The sequence below is a fragment of the Equus quagga genome, chromosome 2 (assembly GCF_021613505.1).
Source record: "Equus quagga isolate Etosha38 chromosome 2, UCLA_HA_Equagga_1.0, whole genome shotgun sequence".
Lineage (NCBI taxonomy): Eukaryota > Metazoa > Chordata > Mammalia > Perissodactyla > Equidae > Equus > Equus quagga.
This window is the reverse complement of record NC_060268.1, coordinates 101,134,511-101,148,662: the sequence shown is the minus strand read 5'-3', so window position 1 is coordinate 101,148,662 and position 14,152 is coordinate 101,134,511. Positions and strand designations below refer to the sequence as shown.

The following is a 14,152-nucleotide window of genomic DNA, read 5'->3' as shown; positions in this document are numbered from 1 at the left end:
TTTTGTGATAGTTCTATTTTGAAAATAGGGAATGCAAAACTCAAAAACGTTAAGCAATTTTCCCAAAGATGATCAGACTTTTTCTACCATTGTGTGTTCATTATTATTACTACTGTTTTTACCATCGCCATCATTACTGTCATCATCAATAATATAAAACCTATTTGGGTAGAATAGTATTTCCACTGGGATGGGTGGCTGTAATGAAGAGTGTATTTACTCTCCAACAGAGAGGTATTAAGATTGGCTTTGAACCCTACATTTTAAAATTTTTATATGTGTGTGTGTGTGTGAGAGAGAGACACACTCACGCAGACACACATATAGAGATGGAGAGACACAGAGTGAGAGAGATACATACACACACACAGATAGAAAGACACTGCAAGAGAGAGAGATGAGAGGTGGATTAACTCACATCAGGAAGAGTAGTGGGACCAAGTGAAATCTGGTATTTCTGATACATTAAGAATCTTCATATGGAAGAGGTCTTGGACCTATTCCCTACGGACCTCAGTTAGTTACACGAGAAGGGATGAGAAGTGTTCCCTACACTTTATAGTAAGTGTTTGGCATCCCCCAGCTGTGTAGTGGGCTTCTCTCATGGCAGTGTCCCTGCCAGGCCCTTCTAGTGGCGAATCTTTCTCACTCTAACTTTACAGAGCTGTACATCTTCACAGGTAGAGCCCAGAGCTTGTTTGGCTCTGAGGGATGGGAGTCTACTTGGATCTTTTTGGTCAGAACGTAACCTCTATTATAGCTCCTCAAAGTGGTTGAAGGCTATGGTGTGAGCTCTCGCTCTCTCCAGGCTGACATTTTAGCAAAGGCCATAAAGCAATACTGAGCCACAAATGGGGTTAGAGAATGACGTTCTTCAACATAAACCCTGCAGGGATGGTCTCCCAACACATTAAGGGAGAGTCTTCAATATTAACTGTGCTCACATGCAATTTTACTGCTTCTCTCTCCGAGTTACCAATTTCCAACAACCTTTTACAGGTAAAGAAACATTGAAAGGAGCTGGCCGCAAATGACAAAGCCACCTTGGCCTCAGGGTGTAGTTTCATGGGCCTCACTTGAACTTGGCCTCAACAAAGTCAAATGCTCAGTTAAGGAAACATAGTATAGCGAATAGAATGTGGGATTTGAGTTAACAAGAAGTGGGTTTTGTTCTTGCATCCACCTTGTGCCAGAGGTGAGATCTTGGGCAAGTTAACTGACTTCTGAACAAAGTTGACTCATCTGATAAACAGGAGTAATAATACTGGGTCTTTGCAGAGTTCCTGTAAAGACTGGAGGTGATGCGAAGGGACTAGCCTTGTAGAGTATATTTTAACACAATAGTTCTCAAAGTGTGGTCCTTGGACCAGCAGCAGCATCAGCATCATCCAGGAACATGTTAGAAATGAAATTCTTGGGCCCTACTTTAGACCTAATGAATCAGAAACTGGGGGAGGGAAGTTGGGGAAGAGTTAGGAATCTGTATTTGAACAAGCCTTTCAAGTGATTCTCGCATCCTCTTACGTTTGAGAACATATGCTTGAATGAATGGCTTGTTGGTATGATTGTTGTTTTATTAGTATTAGTATTTGCTTTATTCCTGAATCTTAGAAAGAGATTCTTAGCCAGAGGCCAAGGGTGTCTATTGATGCTGTCCCTGAAGGCCAGCCTCTGGAAGAGAAAGCAGGATAGGGAAGAGTGGAGTGGAGACCTGGAGGGACAAACAGCCTAGTTCGCTTTGATTCAAGGCCCCAGGCTTCCTGGATCCCAGTATCCATCTCTTCAGTTCCTCATTAGTCACTTTACGCATACTTATTGAGCACCATCTGCATGTCAGACATCATGCTGGGGCAGCGAACAGAACATACATGGCCAAAGGGCTTACATCCTTCCTTGTGTGTGTGTGTGTGTGTGTGTGTGTGTTTGCATGCACATTCATCACGTGAGCCTATCTCGTGCTTCTTTGTGAGATGTTGACCACATGGATGCCTGTCTTCCGTGCTGCATGAGTTCATATATTCTTAGGTTGTTCCCTTTCCCCAGGATGACATTTTTCATTCTGTGTTCTTTTCTCTCTGTAATCTAGTTTGAATCTAAGCAAACCAATTTACTCTTCCTGTTAGATCACTCTTAATCTTTCCCATGGAATAACTCAGATTAGATTGTTGTTTATCATGATCTTTGGACAATTTAAAATTTTGACAAATCATTGAAAATCAATGTGTCCCTTTGCCCTGATGAGGAGGTTGTTTATGGCCCGTGGTTTTGCTGACGTTGTGCAATTTCAGTCTTCAAGAAGAGTCATTGATTCTTCCAAGTTAGGACTTTTCTTTTTCCTTTGTACCAAACCAGCTCCTTCTCTCTTGGAGATGTCAGAAACCTTCTCCTCCTAAGATAATGCTTGGTTCACTAAATAAGACTGTTTCTCCCCAGAGTGCGAGAGGCCCTAAAAGGGAATGCAGGCATAAAGCCTCAATAGGGTCAGGTGGAGGAGGCAGACATCAGTAGCAAAAGCTTGGCCAGAATCTGGCAGCAGAAGAGAAAAAACCATCATGATAACAGAGCCAGCTGCTCGGGGGCTCTCTGTGGCTCTTTGGGGCTACTGATGTTGAACTTTTGATGTGGGAAAGGGGAAGGCCATTTGCAGTCAAGGAGACACAGGGAGACATTCAAGCTCTGCCAATAGCTGATTCTGTGGTCTTGGGCACAGTCCTTTTTGAGCCTCAATTTCCTAGGGAAATGGACACAGTTTGTACCATGAAATTTTATCCTGAACTTTCTAAGAAGAGAATGGATGGGAAAGCACCAAGTAGAGAGCTTTGCAGGAAGGAAGATGTAAAGTGTGACTTTCCTTTAATGTTTGTTTCAGTAGCCTTGATCTCTCAACTTAGTCATGTATCCTCCTCCATCTAGTGCTCCAACCCAAGACCTAGAGCCCTAATACTCTCTCCCTTTCTGAATCTGCTCTCAAGAGAAGATCAGAAAGTTAACTGACTCAGAGGTCTGTATCACTGAATCTCAACTTCAGCACATATCAGGGTCACCTGGAGAGATTATTAGAACGTAGATTTTTGGGCCCCACTCTCAGAGTCTCTTATTCAGTGGGTCTGCTATGGAGCCTGAAATTTACATTTCTTATAAGTTCTCCAGTGATGCTGATGTGGCTGGCTCAGGAAATACACTTTGAGAATCATTCATCTATATCATAGACTTTGAGGATGTTACAGCTGGAGATGACCTTAAGGACTATATGGGATCATCTTCCACTTTTACAAATTGATAGTGAGCCAGTAACTGGGCAAGGCTCTGACCCAGTCTAACAGTTTTTCTAATTTACCAGGCTGATGCCCGAGGACAATTTCTAGTGTTATTTCCCCAAAGGCAGTTGCATTTTAATGAGGATCCAAACTTTAAGCTGTGAGCATGATGTTGGTGATGATTATCATGATCATGACAATAACGCCTTATTGTTTGAGTTCCTTTAGTGCATCTGGCACTTTCCATGCTGTCTCTTCCTGTGATGAGCCTGTGAGGTGGATGGGCTTGCTCTTCCTGTCTTCTAGATGAGGTCACTCAGGTGACTGGGGGAGGCCTCGTCTGCCTGTCTCATCTCCAGACCTTGCTCTCACCAACATAGCACGCTGTGCTTTCTGAAAGGGAGTTGAAGATTCTATAAAGGAAGTTAAGGGGTCAAAGAGAAGATAATATAAGAATAAAGGCATTGGTGGCCTGAGCAATTACTTGTAACTCTCTCTACCCCTTGCTATTCTCCTCACATTTGACTGTGTTACTCTGGGACACAGGAATTCCAGGATGGGGCAGGTAATCATTTGCAGAAATTGTCTTGCAGACCTAGTGCTTGGCTGTTGGGAACCATTTTCTGCTGCTGTAGCCTTGAGACATCTCCATCATCTTCAGTCCTCTTGCCCAGGTAATGGGCGACCTCACCGGGACCACCATGACAACCTACGGGGTGGCTTCATGCCTGTGCTCATGACCACACACACTCACTCACACACACACATGACATGCCCCTACCAGGTGGCTTTCCCACTCCTTTGGTTGTGTTATCTCATTGTCCAGCTCCATCCTGTTCACTCTGGTCTGAATCCAGGAGCCAGATTGACTTTGTGCCCTGTGGACACTTCAGGGAAGCAGCCATTCCACTAATTGTGGGAGAGTTCAGTTGCCATCTCCCCCTCGCACCAAGCCTGCCTGGGTTTGCCTGCTTTGCTGGTCCAGGGGTCAATCTGGGTAAAGGGTCATTATCTTTTACTCCTTGGATGGCAGGCTTCCTTACAACGTCCTGAAGAGGGCTTGTGGACACCCCTCATGGTCCTGTAGATTGTCTGCCTTCCATTTCCATGTCACCTTGGATGATGTCTTTCTACTGTTCTGGGAGACCAGGGAGAGTGAGGTTCCTGATCTCCAGCTGAAGGTCTGCTTTTCCTGAACCCTTTGTGGCTCTCCCGGTGCTCAGAACCTGAGTTCACTTCTTTGCTGCTTCTCTGGGAGCCTGTGACGTTCACACACACTCTCACACATTCCCACACACACTTACACACATGCACACACATTCTCATGGTCACATACTCACATGCGCTCACGCACACACACCGCATACTCACACAGAGCGTGTTGCTGACTTGGTCAAGGTGGAGGAATGGCTGACAGGAGGGAAGTGGGTGGGAGGAAAGATGTTTCAATAACAGCTGACAGATTGATCTCCTGAATCAGGCTGGGGACTGCAAGAGGGAGTAGGAGACGCAGCTTGCACTGAGCCCTCACTACATCTAGGCACGGTGCCTTGTGTGCTGTAATTTCAGAATAGTTCTCTAGGAAGCCATTATTAGCCCCCAAGACTACAGGTTCACCGAAGAGCTTGGATGTAGTGGTGGGTTTGTCTTCATCCAGAACCCTGCTCTTTCACTACACTGTGCTCAAGGAAGGAGGCTGAATCACTGAAATTACCCTCTTGGGAAGCTGCAATCACAGAAGAAAAGCTTGCTGAGCTGCAGAAAACATGAGCAACACAGGAGGCTGAAACAAGCCAGCAGAAATCACCCATGATGGCACCACCCAAAGATGACTGTGCTTGGTATTTCATGCTTGGTTTATGATTCTTCATAAACATAAAGTTTTTACATAATAATTGCAAAAGGATATCACAATGTGAATACTCTATTGCAATAGGTTCTTTTTCCCTAAACAGTGTAATACTGGTTATTATTTATTTAGCACTTACCATATTTCAAGCAAGGCCCTAAGCATGTCATTTATTGAGGAACTTAATCCTTATCAGTACACTGGAGGGATGGGCCATTTTACATGCAGTGGAGCTGAGGCCCAGAGATGTTAAGCAACTTGTCTGCATTCACATAACCAGCAAGCAGTAGAGTTAGGATTCGAATCCATAAAGTTGGAGTCCAGAACCCAGGCTGGCTCTTGATTACCGTGGACAGTGTTTCCCTTAGCAATGTTTTAAAACACCGTAGTAATGGCAACATGATATCCCGTCATCTCGTACTGTCATTTACCTAGCTGATTCTCAATTATTGAGCACTTATATTGTTTCCAATTCTTGCTAGTTTAAACAGTGTTGCCCTGAAAAATCCTTGTGCAAACATCTTTTCAGAAACTGAATGATTCCTTAGGATAAACAGCTAGGAGTGGAATCGCCACATAGGCACATTTTAAAAGCATTTGTCTTCCCACCAAATTGCCCTTCCAGAAATATCATGCCAGCCCACACTCCTACCAGCTGCCTATAAAGTTGTCCTTTTCTCCACAGATGGTCTGGGTTTTTCCTGTTGCATCTTCTGACCTGGCACAGTGCATAATACAGGTATCACTGTAGTCAGGGTTCAGGCTGCGTGTGGCAATGTGTTGCCATTTTATGAACATGACCATAGGAGCTAAGATTTGGGGTGCTTGAGCTCTGCATGACTGGGGTGAAGGGTGGATGCAGGGAGCAACAATGAGTGTGCCACTGGATGGTGAACCCACACAAGGATGCATCAGGTTTCCAAGGGTGGTGAACCCACATGAGGATGCGTTAGGTTTCCAAGGATGGTGAACCCACTTGAGGATGCATCATGTTTCCAAGGAGCCCCTGATTTCCTAACGACCCCATCCAGAGATGGTGCTTGCCCTAGTGTCCTCCCTTTGTAGTGTTTGACATTTCCATGAACACCCTTTCTTGTAAAGCTGGAGAAAGGCAGTCATTCCCATCCCATTGTGTTCTGTCACCAGCTGCATCCCCCTGGGAAGTCCTCAGAGGACAGGGACCCTGGGAGCAATTTCTGCAGCCCTCCCTTCCTGAGTCCAGGGAAGGAAGAGAGGAGCCCACAGGCCTCTTTGGAGCCTGATGGACCTCAGGTTGACCTAGCTCCACCACTCACCATCTGGATTTGTTTGGGACAAGTCACTTTATTTTTCTGAGCCTCAGATTCTTCATCTGTAAAATGAGGTTAATATTCTGCCCTTCAGAATTATGCCATGGATGGAAATGGAGTCAATTTCTGAAGGTCCCACATCCAGCAGGCCCTCAACACCCACCCCGTACCTGGCACTGCAGACACCTGGTTTTCTTTGGCACCTTCCTTCTGATGACATTTATGCTTGATGTTTGCAGCACCAGCATTCTTGTTTTGGAGAAAATGAGGTTGCTTTCCCCTTTCCAAAAGCAGTCAGGATGGAGTAGAACAGCATAATGAAGTTCTTGCCTCGAAGGCTGTTGTCTCTGAAAGTTTGCGCTCTGAGTGAGTTCTGGGAAGGGCGGAATCAGTGGTGCAATGAAAAGCCATGCAATCTTGTTTTATTACCAGTGTGGAGCAACTCAGAATGAGTCATCCAATATCCCAGCTCACTCGTGGCTTTGTTTATGGTGCCCAACCTTCCTCCAGCAACGTAGGCTGATCATGTTCCCCTAAATGTTGGTGAAGATGCTTTAAGCACTGGTGCCAGACACCCTCATGGTCTCAATCCCTTTCCATCTGTAGTGCTCCAGGGTGTGGGTGGACTAAGGACAGAGTGGACTTCAGGGATGGGCTTGGATCCTGTTTGTTAAGATGCTCACTGGGAGACAAGCCAAGGGTGGGCTTTCTACCTGCTGCTGTCCTGGCCTCCTGGGGATGGATGCTCAGATGATTTTCTTGACTTTCTCTGAAGACAAAGATGTTCTTTCCTCCTTTCCCTAAAGTCTTCACGTCTATTCTTTTTATATGCGGACCAAGTGCCTTTTCTTTTTTTATTTAGGGAAAGGACAGAGCGAAATAAAGCAAAATGTTGAGATGCAGGCCAGGGGTGTAAGGGAGACTTTCCTGAGTTTTTGGGTGCTGTCAGGGAGCCAGTGCCCCGGGAGACTGGAGTTCTCTGCCAGACCTTTGTGTCCTGTTGATGGGCAAGGGCACCTCCAGGAGCCAAGGGCACACAGCGTGACAGAGATGGGATGTGGTGCCTCCATAGTGTGTGATAGCATAGATTGTGTAACAAGATTAAAGAAAGCATTTTAATCAACCTCTCTTAAGAATCATTGTTTATCCCATTCTGTTATGTGACCATCTTGTCCATCTTTTGGCATGTTACATTTCACATGTATATACAACAGTAGCAATAGTTTATTCATCGTATTGTTTTCTGCTTTCATTTTATATATATATATATTTCTCTGTTTCTGCATAGTCTTTTTTTTTTAAAGATGGGCACCTGAGCTAACATCTCTTGCCAATCTTTTTTTTCCCCTTTTTTTTCTTCTCCCCAAAGCCTCCCCAGTACATAGTTGTATATTCTAGTTATAGGTCCCTCTGGTTGTGCTATGTAGGACACCACCTCAATGTGGCCTGATGAGCATTGCCATGTCCGCGCCCAGGATCCAAACCAGCGAGACTCTGGGCCTCTGAAGTGAAGCGTGCAAACTCAACCATTCGGCCAGGGGCTGGCCCTTCTGCATAGCCTTTATAATTACTAACTGTTGCCCAAAACCCCATCACATTCGTGAACAATAATTTATTAAATTATTTCCATAATATTGACTATTTAAACTACATACTTACTTTATAGTCAACATTAGATTTTAAATATCTGTCATATCTTTACAATCCATATGACATTGATTTACTTTATTGACATTTACATTATTTGACATTATTAATTCAAAAGTAAATACATTGATTTACTTTTGAGGTGAAGTTCCCAATTTGCTAGGGTAAAGGACATGTGCAGTTTTAAATGTTCATGTTGTTTTGCTGCATTACTTCCCAAAGGGTCCTGTCATTCTGTGATGCCTCTTGTGTGAAAGATCATGCCCATTTTGTCACAACCTCACCAATGCTGGATGTTATCAATTAAGAAAAAAAAAAACACTGTGGAAGTATCAAATTTTGTTTCTAGACCATATTACTTTCAAACCTCCACTTTCTTGGATGATCTGCGAATGCCTCCCACGGCCCCTGGAGGAATCCTGGGCTCTAATCCTAGGACGCCAGAGCTAGTCCTGAAGGACTCTCTGGGTTTCTATGCCCACTGAGGCTCTGCGTAGCACTAAGGGCTTGTGGGAGGCTTGGCTGAATCAACCGGCCTTGTCTCCGGCCTAATTTTCCAACAGCCACTCTCCAAGGCATTGATGCATGATAAATCAGTGATTAGAAATCAGAATACATTTAATATTATAAATGGGCCAACCAGATAAAGGTAATTTAACCCATTAAAGAGGTGAAATACAATATTTATTCTTGTTTTAATGCAGAATGCAAATCTGTGGTGTCACTTTTTTCTTTTAGGCATAATGAAATAAATATCAACAATTTGTGAACAGCTCCCTGCCTATCATGCCTGCTCTCAGATAACATCCTCCTTCACTCCGTGCAGCCACCTGGGGGGTAGGGAATGGACAGGACTGGGAGACACAAGGAAGAATGTTGGTATGAACAGGAAATGGGAAACCAGCCCACTCTAAAGATCTCTTGTGCCATTTGGCCGAGGGACTCCTGGGCTGCCATAGGATGGTGTCCGGGTTCACCCTTCTCCCTCTGGGAGGAACAGCCAATGGAACGCTAGATTCCTGCCAACACTCTGTTTTCCCAAGAGACTGGGAAAAAAATCCTCAACAGAAAGGAGTAGTTGATATAAATAGGAAATGGCACATGTCTCAGAGGGGGAGGGGTCTCTGCCATAGGTGAGGGGCTGGAGAGCAGAGGGCGAGGGGTAAGAATGCTGTGGAGAATATATGGAGAATAGATCTGAGGCTCAGTGCAGAAGAAGGGGCTCAGCCTCAAGCAGGATTGGGGAAATGCTCAGACTCAAGAAAGAAAGAGGATGAGCTTGCCACGGAGGGGAGAGAAAGAGAGGAAATTCTTGGCTCTCCTGGAGGCAGATTTCTGATATATTCAGCATCCCCTAAATATGAAGAACCCAAACTTTGTGGACAAGAAGCACCAGATAAGAAGGTGGATACATAATTATTGGGGGCTATGTGGAAAACCGGTTCCGATCCTAGAAAAGGAAGAGGCACATCTTAGAATTTTGGGGGGTGCGTGGAGCTCATTCTGCATGGGGGCAAGAACAGGGTCTGTATAAAGGGGACGTGAACATGATGGCTGGGGTGTTTGGGTCTCTTATAGTTGGGATCTGGAGTGTTTCTGAGAGCATGGTCAGACCTAGGAAGCCTCCTGTCTTATACTGGGTCTGTGACACACTGGGAAGACTGGGGAGATGTCTGCAAGGTCCAGAGAGTTTTCCTGGAAATGGATGGACTTAGGAAGCCCGGGGAAGGTTTAGCTTCTGCATTTTACTCAGCGTGGCTCTAAGAGGGGAGGATCTAGGAAGCTCTGGGATACTGAGGAGGGATGCTGGGGATTTGGTACATTTCCATATTTCCACAATCTACTTTGGTCCCCTGCAGTTGGAGCCTCTGATTTGGTTCACATGTGAGATGTGGCATGTCAGCCTCCCCATTCTGGTATTATCAGGTAATTAGGGATCCAGCCACAAGCTTCCTGAAGCAGACATAAGATAGTAAGTTTAATCCCTGTTTATGAATGGGGAGATTGAGTGTCTGGGGTCATTCAGCAGCTCCAGAAAGAGATCTTCTACTTTCCCCTTATTTCTTGACAACCTTCCTGGATAGCAGGGATGTGCGGCTGAGACATTGTCAGCATCCCTTCCATATGCTTCCTGCCTTCTCAGCTTAGGCCAGAAGGACTGTAAATGCAGCTTCCTTCATGCAGCTGTGCTCACCTGTCACTCAGCCCAAACTGGAGTCACAGATGCTTATGACTTGTAGGAAGCCAAGCACCCCATTGAAGTGTCCATGCCAGGACTTCACCAGAGTCAGTTTCTACTCGATCTGGGCCAGCTTATTTCTTTTTCCTTCTTGGAACATCCCTTGAAAGGTAGAAACAAATCTGATCTTAATTCCTCCTTCAACATGACATGCACTTTTGAAATCGTACAAAGAACAATGTCTGATTGTCATGTCGAATTGTGAGCATGGATGTGAAATGCTCCAAAGTCAGACTGAAGCCAAATATTAGGTCATAAGTCAACATTTTGCTGAGAAACTCGGTTACTAAGAGGTTGGGAATTTATATCTTTTCATGAGAAAACATGTTTGCCGGCAGGAAAAACTTTCAAAGACTGTTATCTTCCCATGTGGAGGGAGAGAGATGAGTGTAATTTTGCAACCTGGGTCAGAGTCCTTTGGGACTTCTGAAATTGGCTTGGCCGAGGTAAGAGGCTTGATGTAATATGTGGATTGCTCCCTGAGGGGAAAGCCAATGGGTGGCACAGGTGTGTGTCATTTTTTAGAAGGTCGTTGGGCAAAATTATGTGAATGGCTAGGAGCAGCCTATTCTTGCTGGGGGCGGCCACACTCTACCCAACAAATCCTTCCGATGAAAAACTTCTGGTGAAAAAATGAGCCATTTTGGGCCAAGGACACTTAGGGTCGCAAAAGAAGTGAAGTCTTAACTAGCTTCATCTAAGCCACTATGGCACTCTTTGGAAAGTGTCAATGAACATGAAGACTCAACTGAATAAAGGCAGGAGACCAGAACAATGCCCTTGACAATGCCACGAAGCTTGTAGCTTGCCACTTTGGCTGATCATTGTCTGTGATGTTTCAGCCATGCCACCAAGCCCTGACTGAGGTCTTCCAGCATCCCGAATGAGCTGTGGTAGGAGGAAAGGAACAGGCAAAGAAGCGTCTGTGTGCTCACCATAGAATTAAAACCAGGCACTTTGCTGTGTTGAGAGCATTACGCTCTATTTTAAGCTGGCCAAGTGCCAATGTCTCGTTTGCATCTTCTTCCAAAAAGCAGAGCAACTCACATTCCTTCTGAGTGCCCAAACTCTAGGCAAAGTCAGAATTATGGCTCAGGATAGAATTGAGTGACTGCTGTGGGTGAGTGTGATGGTGTGAGACTTCCGCTATGGCTGTAGGTGAATTCCTGATGAAATAATCTGCAACTATAGCATTGATATGGAAACACTGACAGGAGAAATCTGCTCCTGTGTGTGGTTGTGTGTGTGTGCACACGCGAGCGTGCACATGTATGTTTGTGCATGTGTGTACCTGTGCATGCATGTATATATGTGCGCATATAAATGTGTGTGCCTGAGGGCACATGTATGTGTTTGTGTATGTGTGTGCACACTCTCTTGTGGGCAGTGAAAGACAAGTGGCAGAAACCCAGCGTGGCATCATAACAATCAGGACCCTCTTCTTAATTGGGTCTCCTTCATGCAGAGCAAGCCTGCGACTTAGGTATTAAGTCCTGGCCATTTGGGGGTGCTGAACCTAGGGCCATCTCCCACATTGATCCTAAGCAGGGCTCAGTCAAGTTCTAGGTAGAAATATTAAATGGAGACTATTATTCTCCTCCGAAATCTCTGATCGGAAAATCTCAATTCCCTGGGGTCAGACTTCCTGTGTTCTCCAAGATGAGTCCACCAATCTGAGAAACAGGTCTATGCCACTGTGACCAGGAGTCGAGCCTTAGAGCCCACCTACAGCTCATCTTCCCCTCCTTTCTTTCTGTGAGATGTGCTGCACCAGAGCCTACTGAGGCAGCATCACACCCTTTTCCGTCTAACCACCATCAGTGGCATCAACCAGTGGTGGGATTTGTAGCCAAAAATATGGGAGGAAAGTTTGCTGTGCTGGATGATAGGCAGGAGGATCATTCAGAAGGGGCTGCTTCAAATCCCACCATTGCGATGACTTGCCACTCAAAACTAATACAGCAGGCCACGCCCACCTGACTTCACGGTGACTTTGATCTTTTAGGCAAAGAAGGGGAACTACGCCTTTCTGTGGGATGTGGCTGTGGTGGAGTATGCAGCCCTGACGGATGACGACTGCTCTGTGACCGTCATCAGCAACAGCGTCAGCAGCAAGGGCTACGGGATCGCTCTGCAGCACGGCAGCCCCTACAGGGACCTCTTCTCCCAGAGGTAGGCACGGTCAGCGAGGTGACTCCAGCAGCCGTACTGGAGCTGGAGAGTTAACTTCTCGTGGGGGATGAGAGCAAACACAAACTTTATTCGTCACGTTTTCCTCAGCACCGACTATGTATCAGCTTCTTCCTATCTCCAACTAGTCCTGTGCCAGGTCCTGGGATAAAGAAGAGGAAGCATAAGGTCCCTTCCCATACAAGCGTGGATCTGGGTGGAAATTCTACTGCGAGTAGGTGATACCAGCAGGGCAGTAAGCGAGTCAGGGAGGATGTGCTTGGGGAGAAGGAGGGTAGAGGAGAGCATCTGACCAGACCCAGGGGGCCAGAGAGGACTTTCCAGAGGAGGTGACACCTGAGGCCTGAGGCGTGACTAGGAGTTAGCCAGATGGGCCCAGTAATTTAAAATTAAATGAATAATTAATTAGATCTGGCAAGGGCCTAATTATCACTTTTTAAGATAGACGTATCTACAAAGTGGGAAGAGTCAACGTGGAGACTTGAAAAAAAGTGGAGTCAAAGGGGCATCTCCACGTCCACCTGCACACGGGCTGATGCTGGCTGCTGGGTAGGGAAGGGACCAGCCCTCCACTGCGGAGAGTGGACAGTGGCTAATTACCTGCCTCCTGCCCATCCTCCCCAGATCAGCTTCCTAGTAATGAATCCTAGCATATGTCTTGGGGGGCAGGTGGGGAGGGGGGCTGTGTAGACAGAAATGTTCCAGCTTAAGCAAAGGCACATGGACACCCCTTGCCAGAAGTGAATACAGTGTGTCTCGGTCACATAGGCCTGGTTAGCCTCCCGTGTGACCTGGTGATCCCAGTCCAGCACTTGACCCTGATCTCTGGACCCTTGGGCATGATCAAGTTTCCAAGAGCTCAGTCTGGACACCTGGCCGGCCTCCCTGAGAAAAATTCTCTCTCATCATCCCACCCCCATTTTCTGCCACAGGGGCTTAACTTAGCCCTTGGCCAGGGGACCTGGCCTTGCCAGAGAAGGTGAAAGTAAAGAGCATGAGTAAGCTCAGTGCCTTTTCCTGTTATCCATCCTGCTAACAGTGGTCCTGGTCCCTAGTTTAAGCCTTGAACCCAATACTCACACATGCGTGTGGAGTGACATCTTGGTAGACAAAGAGCCCAGAGAGGAAGCTCTAAGGACAGGCTCGGCCCTGGTCTACCAAAATCCAAAATGTGGCAGAAGTGTCCATGTGAAAAGGCCAGCATGGTGCCCAGACTTAGGGGCAACCTCCACTTGCCTAATTAAAGCAAGCATTCTAGTACCTTTTGGAGTATTCTTTAGGAGGGACAAGAGTTCTTAGAGATCATCCCTTTAACATCCTCAAGAAGCTCAGAAAGGGTAACTGACACTGAGGGTCACTCAGCCAGCTGCTGGCAGAGCTGGGACGAGAATCCAGGTCCCCTGAGCCCCAGTGCTTTGCCGACATTGCTGTCGGCTCTCTGAACCCCCCCACCTCCCTTCTCCTACCTCCTAGATGTTGATTGTGCTCTTCTGATCATGAGCACCTCAGCCTACGCCCCATCAGAGAAAAGCTGAAGAGGAGGGCAGGTGACCCATCCATTCGTGGTTCATTTGCAAAACTGGGAAAAGGAATAGAACTAATTAGATTACATGAGGCTTTTGGATTTTCTCTAGAATTTAGTCATGTATACATTCCGTGCCTCCCTTTGCTCCCTGGAGCA

General features: G+C 46.1%; 1 protein-coding gene across 1 annotated transcript in view; it reads left to right on the top strand.

Annotated features, from left to right (window-relative positions):
• The window catches only part of GRID1 (glutamate ionotropic receptor delta type subunit 1), a 252,864-nt gene that overhangs the window by 222,572 nt on the left and 16,140 nt on the right, over window positions 1-14,152 (top strand). Inside the window, exon 11 of the mRNA XM_046652796.1 lies at window positions 12,287-12,453. Coding sequence (XP_046508752.1) covers window positions 12,287-12,453 — 167 coding nt within the window. The remainder of the gene's footprint in view (window positions 1-12,286; window positions 12,454-14,152) is intronic.